Below are 24,809 nucleotides of genomic sequence, written 5' to 3' on the forward strand. Positions count from 1 at the left end.
ATTACAGTCTTATTTAAGAATATTTATTTAATTTAAAAACCACATAAATCCTTTTTTAATAGAAATTCTTAACAAAAATTTCCCAGATGAGGTGAATGTTGTACTCCTGTTTTTAAAGTGAATAGCATACCCTTGTTTTCTCATGTTTCTCTCGAGAAACTTCCAGGTTAGAGTTATTGTTTACTTGTTTGCCCTTCGTAACCTAAAGGCCAGTTTGTTTGTTTGTTTAAAAATATCTTTTTTGGTTTTTTTTATTAACTAATTGCAAAGGGGAGAACATACAGATATGTGGACAAAACCAAAAACACCCATAATCCCAACGACTCTGAGACAACCCATGTTAAGACTTGTTGTATAGCCTTTTAGGTATTTTAAAAGTTTCCACAGTAGTTGCATTTTCATCAGTGAGCTGGTAGGGACAGGAGAAACCTCTGGGAAGGCACAGCCCTGCCCTGCACCTGTGGCCACTGCACCTATGCCCACACAGGCTCGGGCCTCAGCCCACAGAAAGCAAAGTGGAGGAAGCTTACCTCCCCTCCCAGTCCGTTGTGAGATGCACAGACCACCATGGTCCTTGGTGACCCTCAAGATTCTGGGATACTGGAGGCCAGGATAAGAAGGGTGATCATAAGAGCAGCTGGCTCAGGGGTGTGAACGAACAGGAATCTTCATGTTAAGAGACATGCGGTGTCTGCCAGCCCTACACCTTCCTATTTATATCCTTTTGCATGTTTTCAAGGTCTTTTCATATTTGTTATTAGTTTTGTTTTCACAATATCCATGTGTGGTTTGTATTATTTGTTATGCGTATGTTATAGATAAGGCGACAGAGAAATGTTAAGCTGTCGTCTGGTTGGGACTGAATCCCGTATCTTTTGATTCGCCATATAGTGTTATTTCTACAACATTGTCCAGCCCTCGGTTTGGGCTGCATGATTTGTCTGCTAGCATAGCCAAGCTGTGAGGTTTCAAGAGATAGGCTGAGAAATCACTAGTCTAATACTCCACATTTACAGCTAGACTAATATGGGATTCTTAGTCCAAGTAAATCCCTTGCAAAGTCTTAAGGGTATTACCAAAAACAATAAGAACCTTTTTATGACAAACTGGAAATAAGACAAATATCTATTAAAACTTTTTTTTCCTTTTTAATATGTAACTGCATCCTCTGAATACAAATTTTACTGAGCTACAGTCATTATAATCTTCAGGCTAAAACTTAGATCAACTTTGTTAAAAAACAACAACAACAATGTCTCCTTACAAAGCTCCGTAGGTTGCAGGAAGTATGTTTTAGGACCCTCTGAAGCCAGAAGTCTTAATGGGCCCAGAGGGTCTTAGTGGAATTCCTTATATCCACAATTGCAAATTCTGTTGTGTTCTAATGAGAGGTTACATCTGAGGATCAGCAAAACTAGCCATTTAGCTTCAAACTGCACCTGGAGGTAGTCATAGACTTGCAAGTGAGCAAACTGTTCCTTTTTCCAGACTCCACGTCATATCCTGCATTGCCCAGCAGGCTTGGTTTTAGGAACATTTGTGTCTACATGTTTATGCTACCTTGGGTGTTAGTCAATTCATAGTCTCAGGGAGGATTTCCAAAGTTCATAGAACTTAACTCCACTAAACAATGTAGCTTATATTGCAGAGATCAAGAAAGTGGCAATGACACCTGGAAAGGTTTCAAAGAGGTCAGCATATCTTAGAACCACACAGGAGGTTGCTAACAACAGTAAGTCCCAACAGGATGGGAAGAAACGTGGACACAACCAATTCCAGAAATCCAAAGCTGACTTTAAAACTGAAAAGTTGTAAACTCTCCTTATAGTTTCTAACACATGCTCTGAGGCAAAATCACTTAAATTGCTGGATATCCCACAACAGTTGCTTGCCTAAACAAACACAGGAAGAACAAAACTAATTCCTAGGGAATAGTTGAGCATATTCAGCTGCACAATCCTATATGCCACCACAAAGGGCCCTTAAATATCCCAATTCAGTAGACTTCAGATCAAGTTGGATGAGAACAATAACCAGCAAGAGATCGGTCTTCAAAAAAGTGCTTCCCATTATATGAAGTTGAATCTAAGGACTGTAGGTGTGAGTTTATGGACCCTTTCCGCAGAATATGGGCAGCTTAGAGTCAAGAGAAGCTTTGTGTAATGTAGCCAAACTGAATATAGGGACACCTGTCAACCAGTAGGATTTGTGTATAGACGGTTCAAGTTAACTTCCTTTCCTGGTTAATAGCACTGTTGGCTAATTAAACTTGAAATAGATGTACCTCTACCTTGTGTGTAAGGAATTGCATTTGCTTTTACCCTCAAAACATGCATAATTTATAGATGAGGCATTTTTTAGAATTGCAGAATTCCAACTACCAGGGACCTAATTAGTAATCAAGCCATCTCTCTAGGTGAAAATGGGCTATTGCTCCAAAATGGACACGATAGAAAGTTTCATAAGCTCATGAAAAATAGCAGATATTTTAAAATGCAAACTATAACAAGGTTCAGAATTGACTTTTGAAGAGCAGCAGAGCATCTGGGACAAACTCATTAAAGCAGGCAGATTTAGTGAAGAAAATAGAAACCCTGTATTACTCCAAGGCAGAGATTGACAAACTTTCTCTGTGTAGGGCCTGGTAGTACATATTTTCAGCTTTCACGGCCTTCCTGTCTCTCTAACAGCTGTTCCGCTCTGCACAAAAGCAGCCATGATGAAAGACTGTGGCTGTGTTCCAATAAAACTTCATTTATAGACTATGAAATTTAAATTTCAATAATTTTCACACATCACGAAATTGTATTCTTCTATTTTTTTTCTGACCATTTAAAAATGTAAAAACCATTTTTAGCTCACAGGCTGTACAAAAATAGGCAGTGCACCACATTTGGCCCACAAGCCATGGTTTGCCAGCCCTGCTTTAATGTCTCTCAGTTGACAAAACTCCACACACTAAAGGCTTTGATATTCAGTTGTTTCACTCTGACCTAAATACTATTTCTATCACTTGAAAACTTGGCAAAATGTTTCTGAAATTGAGAAATTACAGGTAATTGTTTAAATCTAACACATATAATCAACCTGTACTCCCTACGTAATAGTAAAATGTGTTTATTTGACTTCTTCGGGGCCTGTATAGAGAGAAAGTTCTCCAGTTCACTGCTTGTATATAAAAATATTTTAGAGTGAGATCTTACCATTTTCCTCCTGTCTAAAGGGAAAGTAATAGGTTTTGAGTATCCACCTATCTTATGGAAAGTCCAGCCACTTGTCAATTTCATTAACTAGACCGTAATTCTTAGTCACTTACCATTCTTTCCATGTCCATTTCTATAATGCATACGCATACACATATAAAGAAAGAGTATGTTCCTTGTTGTCACACTCAGTTTTAAAAATTGAAAAGCACACTTAGGGAGACAAGGAAATATTCTGTTAGCAAAACTGTTTAAAGTGATAAATTTTTCAGCGTTTGCTTTAGCTATTGTATGGCACATGGCATGCATGTTGAAGTTTGTTCAGAAGGTGCAAATGAAATTAATACTTCCTTTCTAGAAAGCAATTTGATAAGAAGCAGACAAGCTAGTAAAATGGTCATAACCTTCGACGGAGTAAATCCCCTGCTAGTAATCTACTCTCAAGAAATAATCCAGATTAAAATGAAGGCTTAAACATGAACACACACACACACAAATATTTATCACAATTTTATTTACAGTATCAAAAAAATTGAAAACCAAAATATTTACTTTTAAGGCAATAGTTGAGTAAAAGCTAATATAGTTGTATAATAAACAATTATGGGGCCTTCAACTTTTAACAAAGAAAGAGGAAGTGCTATTATATCCTATCAGTCAATAAACAGAACATAAATTTCTATATATGTAGTATGATCTTAGCAATATAAGAACAAATGCACAGAAAATACTGGAAGGAAATATGTCAAAATGTTGCCAGTGGTTGCATCTGAGTGGTAGATTAAGGTGATATTTTCCAATTTATTACATTTTTTATATAGGTCTCAACTTTTTTAAATGAGGGATATAGGGGCGCCTAGGTGACTCACTTAAGCATCCAGCCCTTGATTTCGGCTCAGGTCACCATCTTGCAGTTTGTGAGATTGAGCCTCGCATCAGGCCCTAAGGTGACAGCATGGAGCCTGCTTGGAACTCTCTCTCCTCTCTCGCTCTCTGCCCCTCCTCCGACTCACCCATGCTCTCTTTCTCTCAAAATAAGTAAATGAACATTAAAAAAAAAAACGATAATAAAATACAGTGAGGGATATAGATTATTAAAGCAGAGAGAAGGAGAAACCCTGAAAAAATTTATACATAAACTACAAGGAATTTCAAATACTAACAGAAGAGTGGCAAGTGCAGTGATTTATCAATAACAATTATCTTTATTCTCGAATGAACGATTCCAAGTTTCTCTTAAATGTTCTCTTAATTATAGCTTGGTCCCACTTCAATCTGTCTTGCAGACTACATCTCAAGCATTGCTAAATAATGCTTTAATTATTATAATTTGCTGTCCAAAAATCTTTATAGCCTCTCCATTATTTATTAAATATCCAAATTATCTGGCATTCACTAGGTCACTCACAAGCCTTCCTTTCTGCCATTATTTCTTTCTAGCTGCTGATTTAGTCTCCTTCCCTCCCATTCATTTTTAATCAATAAATGTTAATTTGTTGTGACCTATTGTGTGTAATTAAATATGTTCCTTTTTGTAAAGAACTTACTCTCTAATGAGGGAGTCAGAAAAGCAAGCAAATTTCTATAGCCACAATCAGTATCTATCAGGATATTTTGAGCTAGTCCAAGACAGGAAGAAATGATGGGTAGATGAATTAAAACAATAGCCATAAGGAAGTAAAGTGAGGGATTCAGAAAATACAGTCCATTGCTTCTGGATATGGACAGTGTCTTCAAGGGAACTCAAAAGAAAATGTTCACAGATCTCACGTGAGGATGAGAATCTGGCAAGGCTTCCTGGCGGAAGGCATATTTGTATTGAATTTTTGTGTTGAAGTTAGAGTTAGTTAGGCAGTGAAGTGAGGGCAGTGGTGGTGTTCCAGATAAAGGAATCAGCATGTGTGAAAGCCACAGCAGCATGACACAACATGGCGCGGAAGGACAACCGGGCTGATTTGACTGCGGTGTAGAGTATATGTGTGAGACTGCGAGAGGGCCCCATGAGGGCTGGTTAGCTACGTTAACCAGCTTTGATGCTGTCTTACGGCAGTGGTGACACAAAGGCAGGAGAAAGTACCTATTGGAAGAGGTCAGAGTTGGCTTTCCGCAGAGGCTGGGTTTGAAGGTTGAGTAGACATTGGCCCGGTGAACAATAGCGGGGAAACAAACGAGGCAGAACCAGGGAGATAGGTATGTATATATAACTAGCACATCATGTTCCAGGGAATTCGGCTTTTGTTCAGAATAACTCAGGCGTGGAAATTGTGTGCCCCACTGAAGAGATGTGTGTTGGTAAATGGGCTCTTTGGTGCTGATGGGGAAGCCCCAATATGTAGGGCTGACTAATTTGAAGGTTGTGAATATTCCCAGCACAGTCGATCTTAAGCTATCAGTGATGTAATGACCAGCTCACAAAATTCCTGAATGTTCAGAAATTCTTTTTCACAAACGAGTAGAGCCAGCTTCAGTACACCCCCGTTTGGAGAAATTATGTTCCGAAGAGCCTGGCAATCCATTTTGAGGAGATACACCTGTATGTGATGGGCAACTTTTGCCTACTTGAGGGCTTTAACTAGAAGGATCACAGGATCACAGTTGCATCTTGGAAAGATCCCTGTGGTGTGGTTGAAAAGATAGCCTGGAGGAGATTGAGAATGCGAACTGAGAGTACTGTGGACCTTGCTGCAGAGCCCAGCAGTGACAGAGGTGATAGGCACTGAGCCAAGACAGAGGAGAAGTCATAGCTTGGTGTGAATGTTTACCAAACTCATCCTTCTGTGAATAATAGCTGTAAATTCTGAGCAAAACACAAATACTACTACCTCTGGAAACTAAACAAAGGCAGGCAGATTTTGGAGGGGATTCAAAACGTGAGCAAGTGATCTGCAGAGTGAATTCCCTATTTTTTGTGGCTTTGCCTTGAAGGCAACTGCAGTTGGTTCATTACAGGGGTAGCCCATCATCTCTCTGGCTCAAGGTACCAGGGGAAAGAGCTCAGGCCACCAAGGCTGCTAGGGAGTGAGGAGGAAACCTTTGGAAAGAGGAATGCCAGAAAGTGGGAAGATAATTTGGCTCAACTGTCAGCTGACTGCTGAACCACATGTGCATGGGGAAGACTGAAAGCAGCCCGTACCCAGGGCTTAAAGAACTGGACTAATCTGAGCTGCCACTTGCCCAGGTGTGAGAGTTTTCAGATTGATTACTTACAAAATCAAAAACCTTTAAACCCTGGAGCCATTATAAGAAAATCCAGAGTCTCCACCACAGAACATTTACAGTATCCAAAATATAAACCAAAAGTATTTGACAGATCTCAGGAATCTCAAAAAAAGAAAGAAAATGTAGTTCAGTATCAAGAGAAAAATAGTTAACAGATGCCAACACTACGGTGACCTAGAGGTTAGAATTACCAGACATAGACTTTAAAGCAACTATAGCAAAGGTGAAGTAATTTTACAGATTAATTAAGGTCCCAAATTAGTTGATTTTTAATTAATCAAAAGAGAGCTTTGTGTGGACATGATTTAATCAGATAAAAGCCCTAAAATAGGGACTGGACCCTTTTGTGGGGAGAGAGAGACACACACATATGCTCCTGCTGGCCTTGAAAGAAGCAAACTGTCATGTCGTCCCTGCCTTTGAGGAGGCTATGGGGCAGGAAGCTGCGGAAAGCCTCCACGACCTGCAGGTGGTTGCCAGTCCCAGTTGTTAGTAAGTCAGAGCCCTCATCCAGTAGCCACAGGGGAGTAGATTCTGCCAACAGCCTGAGTGCACTTGGAAGCGAATCCTTCTCTGCTTGGAATCCTGACCCACAGACAGAGTGATGGTAAATGTATGTTCTTCTAAGCCGCTACATTTGTGGCAATTTGTCATTCAGTGATAGAAATATAATGCAACATGACAGAAGAAAAACGTCAGTAAACGTGAAGATAGATCAGTAGAAATGATCCAGCCTGAAAGAGAGAGAGAGAGAACATTTCAAACAAAATGAGCAGAACTGCAGGGACCTGTGGGACAATTTCAAAAGGTCTAACAAATGAGGAATTGCAATCCAAGGATGCAAGGAAAGTGAGAGCCCAGGACCACAGAAAGAAAAAGAAAAAAATAATATCTAAAAATGTCCTAAGTTTTCTGAAAAATAGAAATTTGCAGACCAAAGAAGCTCAAAAAACTCCAGACATTCCAAAGAAACTCACACTCATGCACCTCATAAATAAACTATTAAAAACCAAAGATAAAGAGAAAATATTGAAGATTAGCTGGAGGAAAACTGTAGGGGAAACAGTAACAACGAACTTCTCTTTAGATATCCCAGAGGCTAGAAGACAGTGGAACAAAATCTTTAAAGTGCTAGGAGAAGGTTTACACGGGAAGTGATCTGTTTGGAAGCTATTCGGGAGTTACAGTCACCAGGATTTGGTTATTGGCCATGAAAGAGAAGGGCCAAGTTTGACTCTGAGGCTTCAGACTTAGGGGACAAGCTGGTAGTATTGCTGTTGGGCCAAGACAGGGAACTGAGTAGAAAGAAGACAGGAACTGAGGGTACAGAGGATGGAATAGGGTATGAGAGCACGACACAGTGATTCTAAAATCCATTTTGGACACACTGAGTTTTGGATTCCTTGGAAGGGCAGAAAGGATGATCTATTAGAAGAAACACAGATTTGAAGCTATAAATGCCTGGATTTCACTCCTAAGGTTTGTCAGCTATATCAGACTGGAAAAGTTTCTTAATTCCCTGGAGCCTCAGCTTCCTCTTCTGCAAAATCAAGAGATTTTTGTGACTATCCCATGAAATATTATAGAGTGACTAGTAAATTACAAACTCAGTTCTCTATAACCAAAGGTTCCTTTCCTTCCCTTTCCTTTCCCCATTCTAACAAGACATCCAAGTGACCATGTAGAGTAGGCAAATTGAATATAAAGGTCAGGATCCCAGGAGAATATTCTGGCCTGGAGGTAAAAATTGGGTCTATCACCAGTGCCTAGGTAGCAGTGGGAATAGATAAGCATGCCCAAGGAGACAGTGCTAACAGAAGAGGACTTTGTTAGTTACCTCTTGCTGTAGAACAATGTACAACATTGGTACGGGCACAGGCTGACTACTATAGACACTCCATTCATAAAAGAAGAAAAAGGGAGTCCCATCAAAGCTCCTGGTGCATAGAAATTCTAATATCCAACCAGTAACTCAGAAGTTTCTCAATTAGTAATCGTTCATACTCCTGCTCAGGAATGATTGTCCATGGCTCATGGCTTTGGACTCTTGGCTAAAGCTCTGAGTCATCCATCCCTTTCCATGAAAAGTAACCTTTGTTTGCACTTCAAAGTTTTCTCAGCCTGCTTTCTATCAGAATTGTGAAGAATCACAGGCCTCTTTAGCGTTTTGCACTGTCTTCATCTCTTTCAGTCTAAATTGGCCTTGTTTCTTCCAATACAATTCAGTAAACAACTTTGTGGGTCTCTTATTAATCTTGCTGAGGTTTGCTACAGTAGACAAAATCATGTATCTCTTCAAGATAATTCCTTCTCTGCTTTGGAATTTGGTGACACCGCTGAGGGACAGTTGTTTGAATAGTTTGCTGAAACACCAGTTTAGGTTTTTTTCTGAGATCCTCACGAAGGATTTTATAGCCACATCCTTAGCTTCATCCCTAAACCCAGCTTTCCTGGTCATGTCCTGGATTTTATCTTTGCCTAGAAACCATTTCTTGAATTTAGCATCATTTGCCTTCTAGAAGGCTAGAAATGTTCAAAACTCGCCAGTCATGGCTCCTGTTCAACTAACAGTTCTTCCTTACGCTTCTGTCACCTCTCTCAGACTTTAATATAAGCAACAGATAGAAGCCAGAAGGTACTTCAACACTGCCCAGAAAACTCCTTAGCTAGGTCACATAGTTGATTAGTCACATTTCTTTTCTTTCTTTCTTTTCTTTTTTTTTTTTTTTTTTTTTTTTTTTTTTTTTTTTTTTTTAGAAAGAATGCCAAGCAGGCTCCACACTGTCAGTGCAGAGCCTGACACAGGGTTCAGTGTCACAAACCATGAGATCCTGACCTGAACCAAAGTCAAGAGTAAAATGCTTAACTGACTGAGCCACCCACACACCCTGAGTGGGCACATTTCTACTTTTCCTGTCACTGCAGGTTGTAGTGTTGCTAAACTCTCTCTGCCACTACATAACAAAGATTCCCTTTCCTCCGTCATCCACCAACGTTTTCCTCACGTCCTCACTGACAGCCTCTCTATGGCCTTGAAGTAACTATTAAAAATATCTTTAAAGTATCTCAGATATTCATCAACACTCTTCTCAAGTCCTTCCAGTTTCTGCCCATTTGCCTGCTCCAAAGCCCCTTGCATTTTTAGGCTTTTGTTATAATAGCACTCCACTTGGAGATGCCAAAATCTATATTAGTTGCATTTTGCTGTTTAATAAATTATCCCAAAACTTGAGTAGATAAAATAACAAATATTTTTTTTTACCTCCATTCCATTAGCCAAGAATTTTGGGAGTGGTAGTTGTAGCTAAGAGTCTCTGAGAAGGCTGTAGTCAAGACATCAGCTGAAACTATAGTCATCTAAAGGCTTGACTGGGCTGGAGGATCCATTTCCAAAATGGCTCACTCTCATGGCTCTTGACAAGAAGACTTGGCTTTTTGCTACAAGGATCTCTCCATAGAGTTGGTTGAGTATTCTCATGACATAGCCGCTGGCTTCCCCCAGATCAGGTTATCCAAGATAGAACAAGATAGAAGCCATAGTGTCTTTCATGACCTAAGCTCAGACGTCATTCATTGTCATTTCTGTGATATCCTAGTGGTTACACAGACTAGCCCTATTTAGCGTAGGAGAGAGCTACACAAAGGCACAAGTAACAGGAGACAAGGATCAGTGGAGTGATCTTGGAGGTGGGCTGCCATAAGGAATAATAGTAGAATTGGGGGGGTTAGGCTGAGGAATGGGATCCATTGAAAAAGAATAAGAAGAAGAGGAAAACTAAGACATAACAGGAAAACTAGGACATACAGTGTTCTAAAAACTAAGAAAGGAGAATATCCGGAGGTACAGAAATATCAGATGCCTTATGGTGGAAATTGAATGAGACAAGAACTGAAGAGACCGTTGTATTTGGCAATTGAGAGGTCATTGATGACTCAAGGAAAGCATTTTCATGGCAAAATAGGGATTGAAGCCAAATGAAGTGGGTTGAAAATGAACAGAAGGTGAGGAAATGGAAAGAATCAGCATAAAAAACATTTTTTTTTAATCTTGATTGGGTGTTAGCTAGAGAAAGCTGCAGGGTAAAATGTGGGTTTTAAATGGAAGAAACTTAAACATGTTATATATGAGAAGAAATAAATAGAAGAGATTTATATGCAGAAGAGGAAAAATGATTAGTGGCATAAAAACTTAGAAGGGAAGAAGAGGAAAGAATCCTCCAGATGGGAGGAGGTTTATATCATATCTATTGCTGCTTAACAAAGCACCCAAGGCTTAGTAGCTTAAAAAACCTTATTAACTCGGGGCGCCTGGGTGGCGCAGTCGGTTAAGCGTCCGACTTCAGCCAGGTCACGATCTTGCGGTCCGGGAGTTCGAGCCCCGCGTCAGGCTCTGGGCTGATGGCTCAGAGCCTGGAGCCTGTTTCCGATTCTGTGTCTCCCTCTCTCTCTGCCCCTCCCCCCCGTTCATGCTCTGTCTCTCTCTGTCCCAAAAATAAATAAACGTTGAAAAAAAAATTTTTTTAAAAAAACAAAAAAAAACCTTATTAACTCATGAGTCTGTCAGTCAGAAATCTAGATGCACTCAGGAGGGTCCTCTGCCGGTGTCTGCAGGGCTCACTTGTGAGGCTGCCATCAGCTGGTAGGCCACCTGGGGCCCGCTGGTCCAAGATGGGCTCACCTACATGTGTGGTAGTTGGCAGGCTATTGGCCAGGGTACTCTTGGATCTCTTCCACGTGACTGCCCCAGGAGCCTCGCCCAGACAGGAAAGCAAGAGCAGAAGCTGCAAAGCCTGTTGAGCCTAAACTCAGAGCTCATGCACAATCTCCTGCCACACTGGTAGGCAGAGCGAGTCACAGGTTTAGGCCAGATCCAAAGAATAAGGACCTAGGTTTTACCTCTTACTGAGAGCTGCTGAGAAAATTTGCGGCCACATGTGACTTAGCACAAAAGCCTCCTCCTGTTTTGAGACAGGAGAGAATGAGGATGAGTGTGAATGTAGATGAGGTTTTGATGAAATAAGAGAAAAAGAGAACAGGAGGCTTTATAAAAGTAATTTTCCACAGCATCTAATCCTGTAGCCTGCTCATATTAGGCATTTGGTAAACGTTCACTGAATAAGGGTTTTTACTTATAACATTTCTTACATTTCTCAAGAACATAAACTTAAAAGCTTAATTGTTTTAAAAATATGAAAATTATAAGTAGTGCTTTTTGCATCAGATTGGATATTTTGTGTATACTGTACGGGCATACAAAAAGAGGTCCTCCAGTCTCAAAATGTATGGTTCTGTATACTGTCAATGAAGTTGGACTTTCAATTAAGAGTGTTCCTGGTCTCCCACACCTCCTCCCCTGTGACTTCCCACTGGCCTCTAGTGAAAATTCTGACGGAATTAGGAGAGCCCTGCAAGAGGGGATTCACCACATACTCCAAACGAGAGCACCTTTCAGGTCCACGTGCATGTCCAACTCTTCCCAATTAATTTTTTTTTATTTTATTTTAAGTGAACTCTACACCATACATGAGTCTCTAACTCACAACCCTGAGATCAAGAGTTGCATGATTTACCGACTGAGCCAGCCAGGCACCCCCAACTCTTCTCAGTTAACTGTGAAAAATTCTTAACTGGTTTGTCATAAACCAAAAGTACATTATATGTTACCAAATATTACCTATTTAGAGTAAATCACTTCAAGTCAACTGTGCCACACATTATCTCCTTCTCTAGCCGTGGAAGTAGATTCCCAGAAACCTACAGTATCACCCTTGTTGGGTAGGGCACAGCTGTCTGCAACTAGCAATTCCATGTGGAAAGGAAGGATTGTATGCCTTTGCTCCCCAGTGGCAGTAACAGGCTTCTTTTTACTGTTGCTGACATTAAGATAGCTAAAATCAACAGTGAGGTAAACACTTCTTGGGACCATCTGGCAAGGATTTTAATCCAAAATTTTCTGCAAACACTGACTCCATTTGAGTACCCAGAACCTACCGTCCAGTCACCATCGACTGCATTTTTATTTCAGTCTTAAAGCAGTAATTGAAATGACAAAATAGTAGACTGTAGGCTCTGTCCCTTCACCTTTCTCTCTTAAAATATTTCAGTTTCATGAGAGATTCCAGAAGACTTACATTCTCTAAGGAAGCTTAGAGGGCCCTGTGAGGTCACCAGTAGAGGTAAATGGGGCCCTAACAGTTTTGGTCATTAAATATCTAGTAGCTAGAGCATATTTAGAATTTCTCCATTTTCTATTGGGAAATGCACTTACTCTAAATGAGAGGGAGAAGTTTGGGACTGAGTTTTCTTACTCCTGTATATTTCAAAGCTTCTTTGTAAAAATCATTTGCAATATGACCTAGTTAAGACTTTTAAAGTCTTTCACCAGAAATGGCAAAGATAGGATTGTGATAGAGCACTTTATTCAGTCCCAGGGCTGATTTCTGGAGTTTCCTATACGCCTGCATGAAAGAGAACAACTGGGGATTATTTCAGCTGTGAAGCACCCAGAGGAATGACTGCTGGTGCTGCTAATGGTCTCTCTGTCCCTCCTCTGGCAATAAATTTTAGATATTGAAATATAGCTTTGGAGAAAAATGTACTGAAGATTCCTTAAGCTTTTTACAAGACACTCAAAAGGCTTTTCACAAGCCCGTGCTCTGGAAATGTGAATTCTTGATGTCTAAACATAAAGGTCCTTTACTGAACTAATTTTAAATGTGAATTTTAATACAGAGTACTTGGAGAAAGGGAATGCAGCTGGACCATTAAAGCATGGTATTTTGCCATTTTTAAGTAATGGGAAATACTGATTAAGAATGTTATAAAGATTTCAGCATACATAATGTGATTGTGTCTAATCATAACCTATTAGCACAAGCCTGTACCAAAAGCATTAACTCTGTTAAAGACAATGGCATACCTATTATACTGTGGCACTTTTTAATTATTTCCATACTGAACAGGATATTGAAGAGCTTATTATCTAAAGGTCAGAATAATGCCCAAGACATGGCCAAGCCCAATGAGTGTCAGATGCATGGAATGTTGGATGACTTCATAGTTATGAAATTATTTCATTTCTCATGATAATTCCTGACTTGCCAAGTTAGTGAATTTTAAGAACTCTGAGAGCAGATTTTAAGATAAATGTGAAATAATCCATACTTTTGGAGTCAGGGACTTCCCTTCAGGCATTAGTTCATATTTGACTTGCTTGACTTACACTTGGGGATAAAATGAGTTAGGACAAGGTCTTAGATACCACATTCCCTTACTGGGAAAGAAAACCAACTTGCACAACTTTGGCTCATGTTTCTTGTTATACAGGCACTGAGAAGCAGCGGTTGCCATGAAATACTTTATTTAACCTTTACAAAAATGTTTTCTTAGTATGGCAAGGCAGTTTAGTTAAATGAAAATAAATAACTATAAAAACTTTGGATTTCTTTTATATCCATCTGTTGACTTCTTTTTTTTTCTAATTAAAAATTAGGGATAGCAATTATAATTGTCTAAATTGCCATAATGATTAAAAATGAGGATTTCATAAAACTATTTTATCTTGTCTTAGGACACATGTTGGCATGTCTTCTGTTTTACATTAATGTAAATTTTGCTGAATGATGAATGTTGTATTTGAGAACAATTTAAAAGAAAGTTTTTATTCAAACCTTGGTCAGGTTTCTCTATTGTTTATATTTGTATTTAGTCAAAATTGATTTTCAAACAAACAAAACTGTTTGGCTCACAGACTCAAAATATCTCTCCAAACCTGAATGGCTGTTAAACAGTATCTCTAGTGTCTTTTCTCATTGGCTTCCATTTCTCAGCTCACCTAAATTAGTCTTTATTATTTCTATCCAACATACTCTTTTCTCTTCCACTGAAGAGTTGGGTCCAACCAAGAGCATGGCGACCATCGACTTTCATTCTGTCAAAGGAGTGTGTCTACAGAGCACCAAAATCTCCTGGCTGTTGGTGCAACTCATAAAGTTTCTATTTATTTTATTGAATTACTGTAAAAGAAAATGTGAATTTCATATTTTATGAATAAACCATCCTTTTATGTACTCCCACATACACATACATATCACATTCTTCTGAATTTTTACTTTTCAACCCTTGGTAGTAGTATCAGGGGTAAGCAGTCTCAAAGACTGTCACACAGTTCTGGACATAAGGCAGCCATTAGTATCATGGTTTTTTTCGGTCACATATCATTTAAATATCAAAAAGTCCACACCCTTTAGAAACATGAAAACAATAGATATGTGTAATGCTGAAATGACCTTTTTTTTTTTTAAGTTTACTTATTTATTTTGAGAGAGGTGGAAACAGCGCAAGTGGGGGAAGGACAGAGAGAGGGGGAGAGAGAGAATCACAAGCAGCCTCTGTGCTGCCAGTGCAGAGCCCGACCCGGGGCTCAAGCATACGAAACCGTGAGATCATGACCCGAGCCAAAACCAAGAGTCAGGTGATTAACCGACTGAGCCACCCAGGTGCTCCTGAGATAACCTCTTCAAAGCAAGCCTGTATATCATTTCATACTTTTTTTACTGTACGTATTTATATCTTATTTCATGATTAATATGTCCCCAAAATTTATGCATAAATTATATTTGTAATATATGAGAGAATTTGCTCATGAAATCTTTTTGCAAAATTTTTCAAGTATATTATTTTCCCTAATTTAGATAATTTAGATTTAGATTATTTTTTAAATAATTTTTTTAATGTTTATTCATTTTTGAGAGACACAATGTGAGCGGGGCAGGGGCACAGAGAGAAGGAGACACAGAATCTGAAGCAGGCTTCAGGCTCTGAGCTGTCAGCACAGAGCCTGATACAGGGTTCTAACCCACAAACTGAGAATTCATTACCTGAGCTGAAGTTGGTCACTTAATTGACTGAGCCACCCAGGTGCCCCTAGATTTAGACCATTTTTTAGCAGAGAATACACATTAAGCATCCCATTGTTTTGTAGACCATGAATATGTCAAATGTATCATAATTGTTCATCCTACTCTTCTTTTTTAACTTATTTTTCTCTAAGTATATAAATTTTAGCCAGAAACAGAACAAAGACTGATGTCTGAACAGTGAAAAACTATAAATAAATTTTTGAATTTAGATTTCTGTTTATAGATACTTACAAAATATGAATATCTTTTAATTTTAATAAGATTCTATGGCTTGATTATAGATATGTCAAAACACGGATTAAGCCTTAATGTTTGCTAGAGATGTGTGACACCTGACACATGACCCACGGAAACTCAAACTGTGATAGAAGGGCACAATGCACTGTTTTAAAGCTATGAAGACTTATCAATACAATATGTGATAGACATGTCTTCTTTATATTAATTATGTATATTTTGTTTTTCTTTCGTACCTGTGACATTTTCTCTCCTATTCCTTTATGTATTTGTCCTTTTGCTTTGTGTATAATCGTAAAGGTTTTCAAATTTTTCTTCCCTAGTAGTTATTCATACTTGCTCTACTTCCATCAGTGTAGATTGTTACTCTATAAATGCATTTTTTAGTTTCCTTGCATTTATTGTTTTATTTTTTTTTAATGTTTATTTATTTTAGAGAGAGACAGAGCACAAGCAGGGGAGGGGCAGAGAGAGAGAGGGAGACACAGAATCCAAAGCAGGCTCCAGGCTCTGAGCTGTCAGCACAAAGCTCGATGCGGGGCTCGAACCCACGAACCGCGAGATCATGACCTAGGCTGAAGTCAGCCACTTAACCGACTGAGCCACCCAGGCGCCCCTCCTTGCATTTACTGTTTTATCTAATCTCCTTTTTATATCATATTAATTTTACCCTCATACCAGACTGTTCTTTCCTCTCGCAGTGGTTTTCTACAGTTTTCCAGAAATCATGTATTTTTTAACAGTTTAAAGAAAACCAAAAACTGTCCTGATTTTTTTTCCCTAAATTCTGCAACAGGGTGTTTATGGTAACTAGTGTCTTCTTCCCCTCACTTTTTAAGATGATATTCTGTTTCCTCTGCTTTGTAGTATTTTTTCACAGGTCTCATGGCTTATTTTCACTGTTGGTGATTATAGTCTATGGATTGTCCTTGGTTAGACTGTGTTATCACTCAAGGAATGGTGAACTTTCTCTTCTCACTCCCAGCAACAGGCCAGAGTGATTAAGTATATTCCTGTCTCACTTCCCACTTTCTAGTTGGCATGTCCTAATATCTCTCAACGATACAGAGGTAACAGCTTCTCCTGCATCTTTTCATGCTTCTCTGATACTTCAAATTGTCAAAATTTATGAGAAACTACAATTTCCCTTGTTCACAGCTGTTTTTGTTGTTTGTTTTTCCTGACTCTTTCTTCCTCCATAATGTTTGTCTTGTGATGACCTCTCCTAAAATACAGTGGAGTACTGCTACAATCTGTTTTTCTCTGGGAGCTCCTATCTCTGTATAGACACAGAAAGACTAGGGAGACAGTGAATAGCATCACATCAAACAGCCCAAGAAACTGTCGGTTACTTTATATCAGTGTCTCTGTGGCTTTAGTCCCTGCTGTTGCCTGATGACTGATGCCCTGAGGAAAAGTGGCAGTTGTGACCTAACAGTTCACTGCCTCTTCGGCCTCCCTTTCTATACCACTCTCTCATGGGCAGGACTTCCCAACCCTCATGTCTCGTCATCCCGCAGAACCTACAAATATGCCTCTTGGCTGCGCGAGAGCAAGATCTGGCCTCCTAAACCAATGGTTTTTATTCTCGTAGGACTCTTTCCTTTCCAGGATCAAAACTCAGTGGTTCTATTCGGGTTAGGATCAAAGCTATTAGAGGAATGTAAGCTGATGAGTTCATACTATAAAGTTAATTTTCCAAATTACATTGACAAGAATATGACAAGAAGTTGTTTGCACAAATGGTTTGAAGCTATAGCTTGCTACTTTTATGACTTGTCCTTGTTCGTAATGCAGTGTGCCTTGTAGACGTTAATTTTGTACAGAAAGAGCCACTCCGAGTGAGGCTGTCGCCTGCTTTTGTTTATCAGAAACGATAGTCCTGTTTATCTTTTATTTACTCTACTTCAGCATGTCTTTTTTCATGTTATTTCTTTGGGTAACTAAATATGTCCTCCGGTCAGTCTTTTAACTCTCCAGCAGAATACCCCTGGAGTCCTACAACAACTTTTCCTTCCTCTCATAAAATTGTGCAGCATAATTTTTCTTGTTAAATATCTGTTTCTTCCACTATATTGTGAGAATTTTCAGTGCACGTAATGCGTCTCATTCCTCTCTATATCCACCATGTGTACTACAGTTCATTGGCTTATGGTAAACATTTAATAGATGTAGATCCTAAAAATATTTGCTAACTGAAAAAAAAACCCAAAAACCTATTGCTCTAGGAAATAAAGCTCAAATAAGTAAACTGCTCCAAGGATCATCTGAATAAGTACGAGAGCAACCAGACCCTATGGGAGGAACTCTGAGGCTACAGAGATGAACTGAACACCATGTCACCCTTTTAGCAAAGTGCCGGCAGTGCAAATGGGAAAGCTGCGATACTGCCTAGGACAGACGGGGAGATTTCACGCAGGAAGCTGAATTTGAGTTTTTAAAATAGAAATATGTCATTTCTTAGTCCTTAAAATGCAGGCTCCGTATGCTTTCTATTAGACATTTTTCTTTTTAATAACATTAATGTTTATCTGATTGCAAAATAATACATATTTATAGTATGAAATTTGGAAATTACATAAGAGCACACAAAACACACAAAGGAAAACTTAAAATACATAATCCCACAACCCCAAGATAACCACAGTTAGCATTCTGGCATTATTTCTAGCCATTTTCTCCACTAGAAATAGGCATATATACTTTTTCTTCATTTTACAAAACCAGAATGTGTATTGCAAGTATCTTTTTGTAATGTGCTTTTTTTCAGTTAATCTGTTGCTAACTAATGGTGCTAATGTGTTTGCATGCTGTGATTTTTTCTTCAGCAGCTTGAGAGGATTCTACAATATAGGTATGGTTAAGCACACCTTACCCTGAGTAAACGTACCTGAGTTCAAATCTTGTCCCTTGCCCTCCCCAGCACTGTGGCCCTGAGCAGCTATTCAGCGTCTCTGGAACTCAGTTTGCTTTTCGTCTGTAAAATGAAACAGAAGTATCTACTTTGTAAGATTATTTTAAGGAATAAGTGAGCAAATCTATAAAAAGCACTTAACCCAGTGCTTGGTACATAGTATGTGTCTAACAAATGATAGCTTTTATTGTTTTTACGATATTTTATTTGATCAATTTCCTACTAATGCATAATTTTCATTATTAAAACAATACTGGAATAAGTTACATCTAGGTTAATTTTTGCACATATGAATAATTACTACCTTATGATAAATTCCTATGTAGAATTGATGAGTCCGTATCTAAGACTAAGATTTTTGACAAGGATTTCCCTCCCACTGCAATCTGTATTCTAATGGACATTTTGTGAGTATGCCAGGTTTCCCTTTTTTGTAAGGGGCTGTTTTAGGCTGATTACACAGTGTTTGTGGCTTTCTTTGAGTTCATTCATGAGGGAAAACCTACAAGCACTCATATTTTATGGAAGAGCAAACTACCCAACACTTGTGTGAAGACAGTGGAGCCTCCATTATATCACCTCCTGGACTATCGATTTGGAAAGCTTTCTTTTTCTTTTTCCTTTTTCTTCCAAAATACACTGCATCAAAGAGTCCAAGTTATCCACTAGAAAATAAGTCAATATGATTTATTTCCGCTTTCCTCATTCCTTACTTGTGAGATTGTGTTCTATAAATAAATGTAAAAGAGTGTATAGAGTGCTGAGATTTCCAGTATTGAATCAGGGTGACACCAAGCATTAGCCATTATCTAGAAATTTTTCCACTTGGTTTTTTAGCATTATGTCAAATACTCTGAACCTCCTGAAATTTAACTGCCTTAAAAAAACAATAATGAGCAGCATATTTCGATTTATTGTGATGTTATTTTATTGGTGTGAAATGTACTATCAGTTCTACTTGTACGTTTCAAACAAGCACTTAAACTTTGATCTCTGTTATTTGATCTGTAGCTTTCCAGATATTATTTTAGATAGACAAGAATTTTAAAAAATACTTTAACTTAATTTGCACTCATAATGTTCACTATATCATCTGAGATCTACTTTATGCTTTAATATCAATATTGCAGTATCTGAATTATGGATCTGAGGGGTTATATTGATTTGTAGTTTAATCTAGTATCGTTATCCACATAAGGCAAATCTCCTGTGTTGGAAGGTCATTCAAAAAATAGGAAGTTTTTAAGAGTGTACTGATCTTGGTGAGCACCAAATAATACACAGACTTGTTGAATCACTATATTGTATGCCTGAAACAAATATAACACCGTATGTTAACTAAGTTTAAAAATGTATAGACAAAAGGAAAAATTTAAAAATAGGAATTTCTAAACATTTTGATTTAATACTCAATTTTATGATATTTTGTACACAAGTATCACCACTAAAAATTTTTAATGTCTATTTTGGGTTATTTTTCAATAATCCCCACTCATTTATTAAATATCTATTGAATGCCTACTGTGCACTAGGCTCTTGGGATATAATGATAAGTTTAGAAGTTTAAAAAATATACATGATGCCTAAGCTTTAATATATGTATTAATGTATACATATATTGAAAGGTTTCTTTCACTTGGATTGAATGTTAATTTTTTAGAACTCCTAAAATTTCTACAAAGAATATAATGGATTGGGAAAATATTTGAAGTTATTTTAGATTTTCAGTTTCTTTTTAGAATATTACATATTACTGTACAGTATATTACTATAAAATGCAAAAAAAAAAGTATAAGTGAATCTGAAGACAAATTTTTTGTCTTAGGTAGAAATTATCTCGATAACAGTTTTAAAATGAGTCGTGAGGGGTGCCTGGATGGCTCATTTGGTTGAGCATCCGACTCTTGATTTTGGCTCAGGTCATGATCCCAAGGTCATGGGATTAAGCCCCGCATCAGGGTCCACACTGAGCATGGAGCCTACTTAAGATTCTCTTTGCCTCTGCCCCTGCCCCTCTCTCCACTTGCTCGCTCTCTCTCTCTCTAAAATAAATAAGTAAAAATAAAAATAAAATAAAATGAATAAAGTTCACAGACAAGTATCCAGTACCTTCATTTATATTTAAGATATAATTTTTAAAATTTCGTCTTCCCCTTTTCTTTCCCTTCCTTGGTGTACCCTCTGTTCCTATATTTCATCCTGTTTTTCTTTCCTCTGTAACTGATTCAGGAATTCTCCCTTTGGAGGTTACTGTGGGTGGTCCTGAGAGCTGACCCCAAACCCCTGATCAGTAATTCAGTTTTAATTTTTATTTTGTATTGAAAAAAAAATGAACAGAAGGCTGTATATGCTCCCATTTGAGGTCTTCAGTGGAAAAACTATGAATTTAGTCTGGCTGCCAGTACAGCCCTGGGAAGGGGTGGGGGCAGGGTCTGCTGGATGAAAAGAAAATGTAGTCTCTTGGGACCTTCCAACAAGTGTGGCCACTGTACAACCTGCCTTATTGCTTAGTTGCAGTTCCCATTGAGAAGTTTAAACAAGAATTGTTCCTATTTTGACTTCTTCCCCAATGGAAAGTATTAGACACTAGCTAAGTAGGCCAAAAAGAATGAAAAGCCTGAATAGAAAAGATGGTAGAGGAAGTGAGTCAGTAAGGGAAATGTAATAGGAAAGAGGGGAAAGAAAATTTCCAAGTTGATAAGAGAACATAAAAATACCATGGGCTCCAGGCCATAAAGGATAGTGATTTTTTTGCTAAGGCCGTTGCTTCTTCTTTCTCATGTTTTCATGTTTCTGGCCCACCTTGCCTCTCCTCCTGACCGTTGCCCTCTTACCTCCACACTCCACTCTTACCCTTCTCTCAACACACTGCTGCCCTATACAGAAGGCTTCATTCAAAAGGCTCATTCTTCAATAAAGCACAAATTCCTCACTTAGTACATCAGTGCTGGCCGCAGTCTGCATCTGCCTCTCCGACCTTGTGCCTCACTCCTGTTTTTCATGTTCCCTTTGCTCTAGCCAGTCAACACTATTATTTTGCCCCCAAGCATACCTTCTGACTTTCACATCTCACATTGTCCCTTTGGCCCAGAAAGGAACCTTCATCTTTGCCAGTTGAAATCCTGTGGTAACTCTGAGACCCAACTGCTCCATGAAGTTCTCCTTATCATAGCAGCGTAGAGCAAGCCCTCCTTTCTCTAGATTCCTGTACCATTTTGTTCCTCCCCTAATGCTTCCTGTTATTTGTTTGTGCATGCTTTATTTTATCTATAAGATCATAAGCTTTTCGCAGGACAAAGAACACAGCTCGTCCTCCTTATTTCCTCCATAGGGGCTAGCATATCACCTTCCTTATAGCAACCAAGTAAAAAAACAAAAAAAAAATGCATTGGGTGAATGATCAAAAGAAATGTTATTAGGATCAAGTAGTCGAACACAGATTGCAAATTTTTATGCCTGGTTTATTGTTCCTTCAGTATAGAAATAAAAATCGACCTATGAGTATTTATTATTAAACGGAGAGTTCAGTACCTATAGCAGTGAAATTTAATCATTTGGTTCAAAAAGAACAGAACACGCCCCACTCACCTGATGCCCAGGAGTCTCAGCACTGCTGTCTAGTGTCTGGATCAGTCACTCATGGGAAGGAGGACCAAAGCAGTGCTGGGCCTTCTCATTTCCTTTTTGTAGATTTTCTCTCTTAGGAATGTAATTTCTTTCTTAATAAAGTATATGTGTTTAATAGCTATTTAGATGTTTTTAACAGCAGACCAAACATTACAAATATTCTACTGGTGATGCATATGGGGAGAGGTGTTATGTTTTCCCCCACCCAGCTTTTCTGTGTGAATTAAATCCAAACGTATCTGGATTCTCATAATTCAAAGAAAATATCTGCACCAACATTTTGAGAACAAATAGCTGCCAAGCGAAACCTGACAGCATATTCCTTGGTGACACTCAGTAAAAGCTGTGTAGACAGAGTGAGCGGCTACCTAAAACTGAGCTCATATGCAAATGTGAACACTCTCCAATTAAAATTACATTGTGTACATTAAGCCTCTCTTCAGAGGCTGTGGAATTTTCAGGAAAAATATCGCCGAGCTTGACCTTAAGTACCTTGCCTCATTATTTTTTTGTCATTTCCAGCTACTAGTCTCTCCAAAGAAAACAACTCTCTTGTTTCTTTTAGTTTTGTGTGTGCCCTGAGCTCTTATTCCCAATTGGTGCTACAAAAAAACTGAAATGGTTCCAAACACCACTATTGTTTTTCTTTTTTTCTCTCTGTAACTAATATTTAAAGATCAAAGATAACTCTGGTACTTTTATGTTGTAAAGTGTAAGACCAAATTTTCCCTAAAGGTATTTGCTGTCCAGGATTTTTTTTTCTTTTCTTTTTTCTTTTCTTTCCTTTTCTTTTTTTTTTCTTTTCTTTCTTTGTCTTTCTTTCTCTTTTCCTTTCTTGCTTTCTTGCTTTCTTGCTTTCTTGCTTTCTTTGAGCTGTAAGCTTTCTTCTTTAGAAATCATCTGAATGGTAGCTTCTTGATTTCACAGGGTCACTGGCAGTTGTATGCAGGAAGAGCTGGAGTGGGACCATATTAAAAGGAGGGAGATGAGTTAGGAGGTTTTTAAAAAATATTTTAGTAAGGTACTTAAAGACCAAAAGAAAAAACCCTCCCTTAACTTTCCACCAAAATCATATTGTGATAACTAGTACCTTGGGAAATTTTTTAATTTAAGCACTTTCTGAGGATCCTTCTAATGCTGAAACTAAAAAATAATCTTTACATCAAAAAGCTTTTGTTATAATAATTCCCATGTAAATTCTTATTAATGTATTCATTTTAAGGGTCTATTATGATAGCTTTTATACAATATTTTTAAAGTTTTATTCGTTCTGTTAGTTTGGAAAATGTTTCATATGATTAGCCTTGGGTTCATTCTTTTAAAGAATTATATATATTGGGGCACCTGGGTGGCTCAGTTGGTTAAGTGTCCGACATCAGCTGAGGTCATGATCTCGTAGCTCGTGAGTTCAAGCCCCACGTTGGGCCTGTGCTGACAGCTCAGAGCCTGAAGCCTGCTTCAGATTCTGTGTCTCCCTCTCTCTCTGCCCTTCCCCTACTCATTCATAGTCTCTCTCTCTCTCAAAAAATAAAACATTAAAAATTTTTAATAAAAAATCATGTATGAGATGAAAGAAAATAGTGAGTTTGTATGTCATATAAATGTTTTTCCTAGAATGTCAGTTGTATTTCCTTATCCTTAGTAATTGTATAGAACATTGTTTATCTTCATTGTATCCTAAAGAAGCAGTAATTATTATATTGTTTTGGAATACTTGTTCAGTTAAACTGATTTTCTTAGCCGCATTTAGTAAGTAGAAGTAGAAATAGAAAATATTTCATGATCATGAAAGAAATCTAAATATTACCAAAAGTGGCAGTACTATATGAATAAATATGAATGAATCAGGAGACTCATTTGGTAAAACTGACAACAAATACACACTAGAAGAAAAATAGAACAAAGATTTTCTCATACTTTAAAAATGTTGAAGGTAGTTCTAATTTGATATATGTGATCTCATAAAAACAGTATATTGAATGAACTGCTTCCTCAAATTGCCATTTTGTTCTTCATCAAAAGCAAAAATAAAGAATGGCAATTTAGGGTCAAAAATAATGCCACAAATGAAATTTTGCTTTAATTACTGTCTAGCCTTAAGAAGGAATAAACTATCAGCCAAGACCAATGTTCTTTGATCTTACATTTCAACCTTCTTGTCCTCCAGATGATTGAAATGGTCTTTTCTCAAACGTTCAACAGGCCTTTTACCATTTGATAGGACAATTATTTTTAAGAAGGTTTAAAATGTGATCTGGAAAACCACATTGACTCTCTGTGGCATATTTGCTATTCTTAGCCTGGTTGAATAAGCTGGAAGTGGATGAATAATGCAGGTTAGAAAGAAAACAGATGCTAAATATTACAAATAGGAAGGTTTTCCAGCAACGAGACTTTCATTTTAGGACTAGATTTTTGTTGGCACTTTTGGCATCATGATGATTATTGTTTTTCTCTCCAGCTGTTACACATCTGTATTGAAGGCTGGGGCAATTGGCGCTGGTCAGAGCCCTTCAGTGTGGACCATGCCGGGACTTTTATTAGGACTATTCAGTACAAGGGTCGAACTGCTTCACTCATCATCAAGGTTCAGCAACTCAATGGAGTGCAAAAGCAGGTAAGTTCCTTGTGTTCATGGCCCAGACAGCTCTTAATTATTTGATGTAACTAGTGGAAGGGGAACTTAAA

At 38.1% G+C, this 24,809-nt stretch overlaps 1 protein-coding gene across 7 annotated transcripts in view; it reads left to right on the forward strand.

The window, feature by feature from the left end:
* The window catches only part of VPS13B (vacuolar protein sorting 13 homolog B), an 843,987-nt gene that overhangs the window by 760,537 nt on the left and 58,641 nt on the right, over window positions 1-24,809 (forward strand). For all 7 annotated transcript variants that reach the window (XR_007148665.1, XM_047842688.1, XM_047842692.1 and 4 more), the window contains one exon: window positions 24,583-24,738. Coding sequence is in view for 6 of the 7 variants with exons in the window: in XM_047842688.1 (XP_047698644.1) it covers window positions 24,583-24,738 (156 nt within the window). In the remaining variant the exon portion in view is untranslated. The remainder of the gene's footprint in view (window positions 1-24,582; window positions 24,739-24,809) is intronic.

This window comes from Prionailurus viverrinus, chromosome F2, assembly GCF_022837055.1.
Source record: "Prionailurus viverrinus isolate Anna chromosome F2, UM_Priviv_1.0, whole genome shotgun sequence".
Taxonomy (NCBI): Eukaryota; Metazoa; Chordata; class Mammalia; order Carnivora; family Felidae; genus Prionailurus; species Prionailurus viverrinus.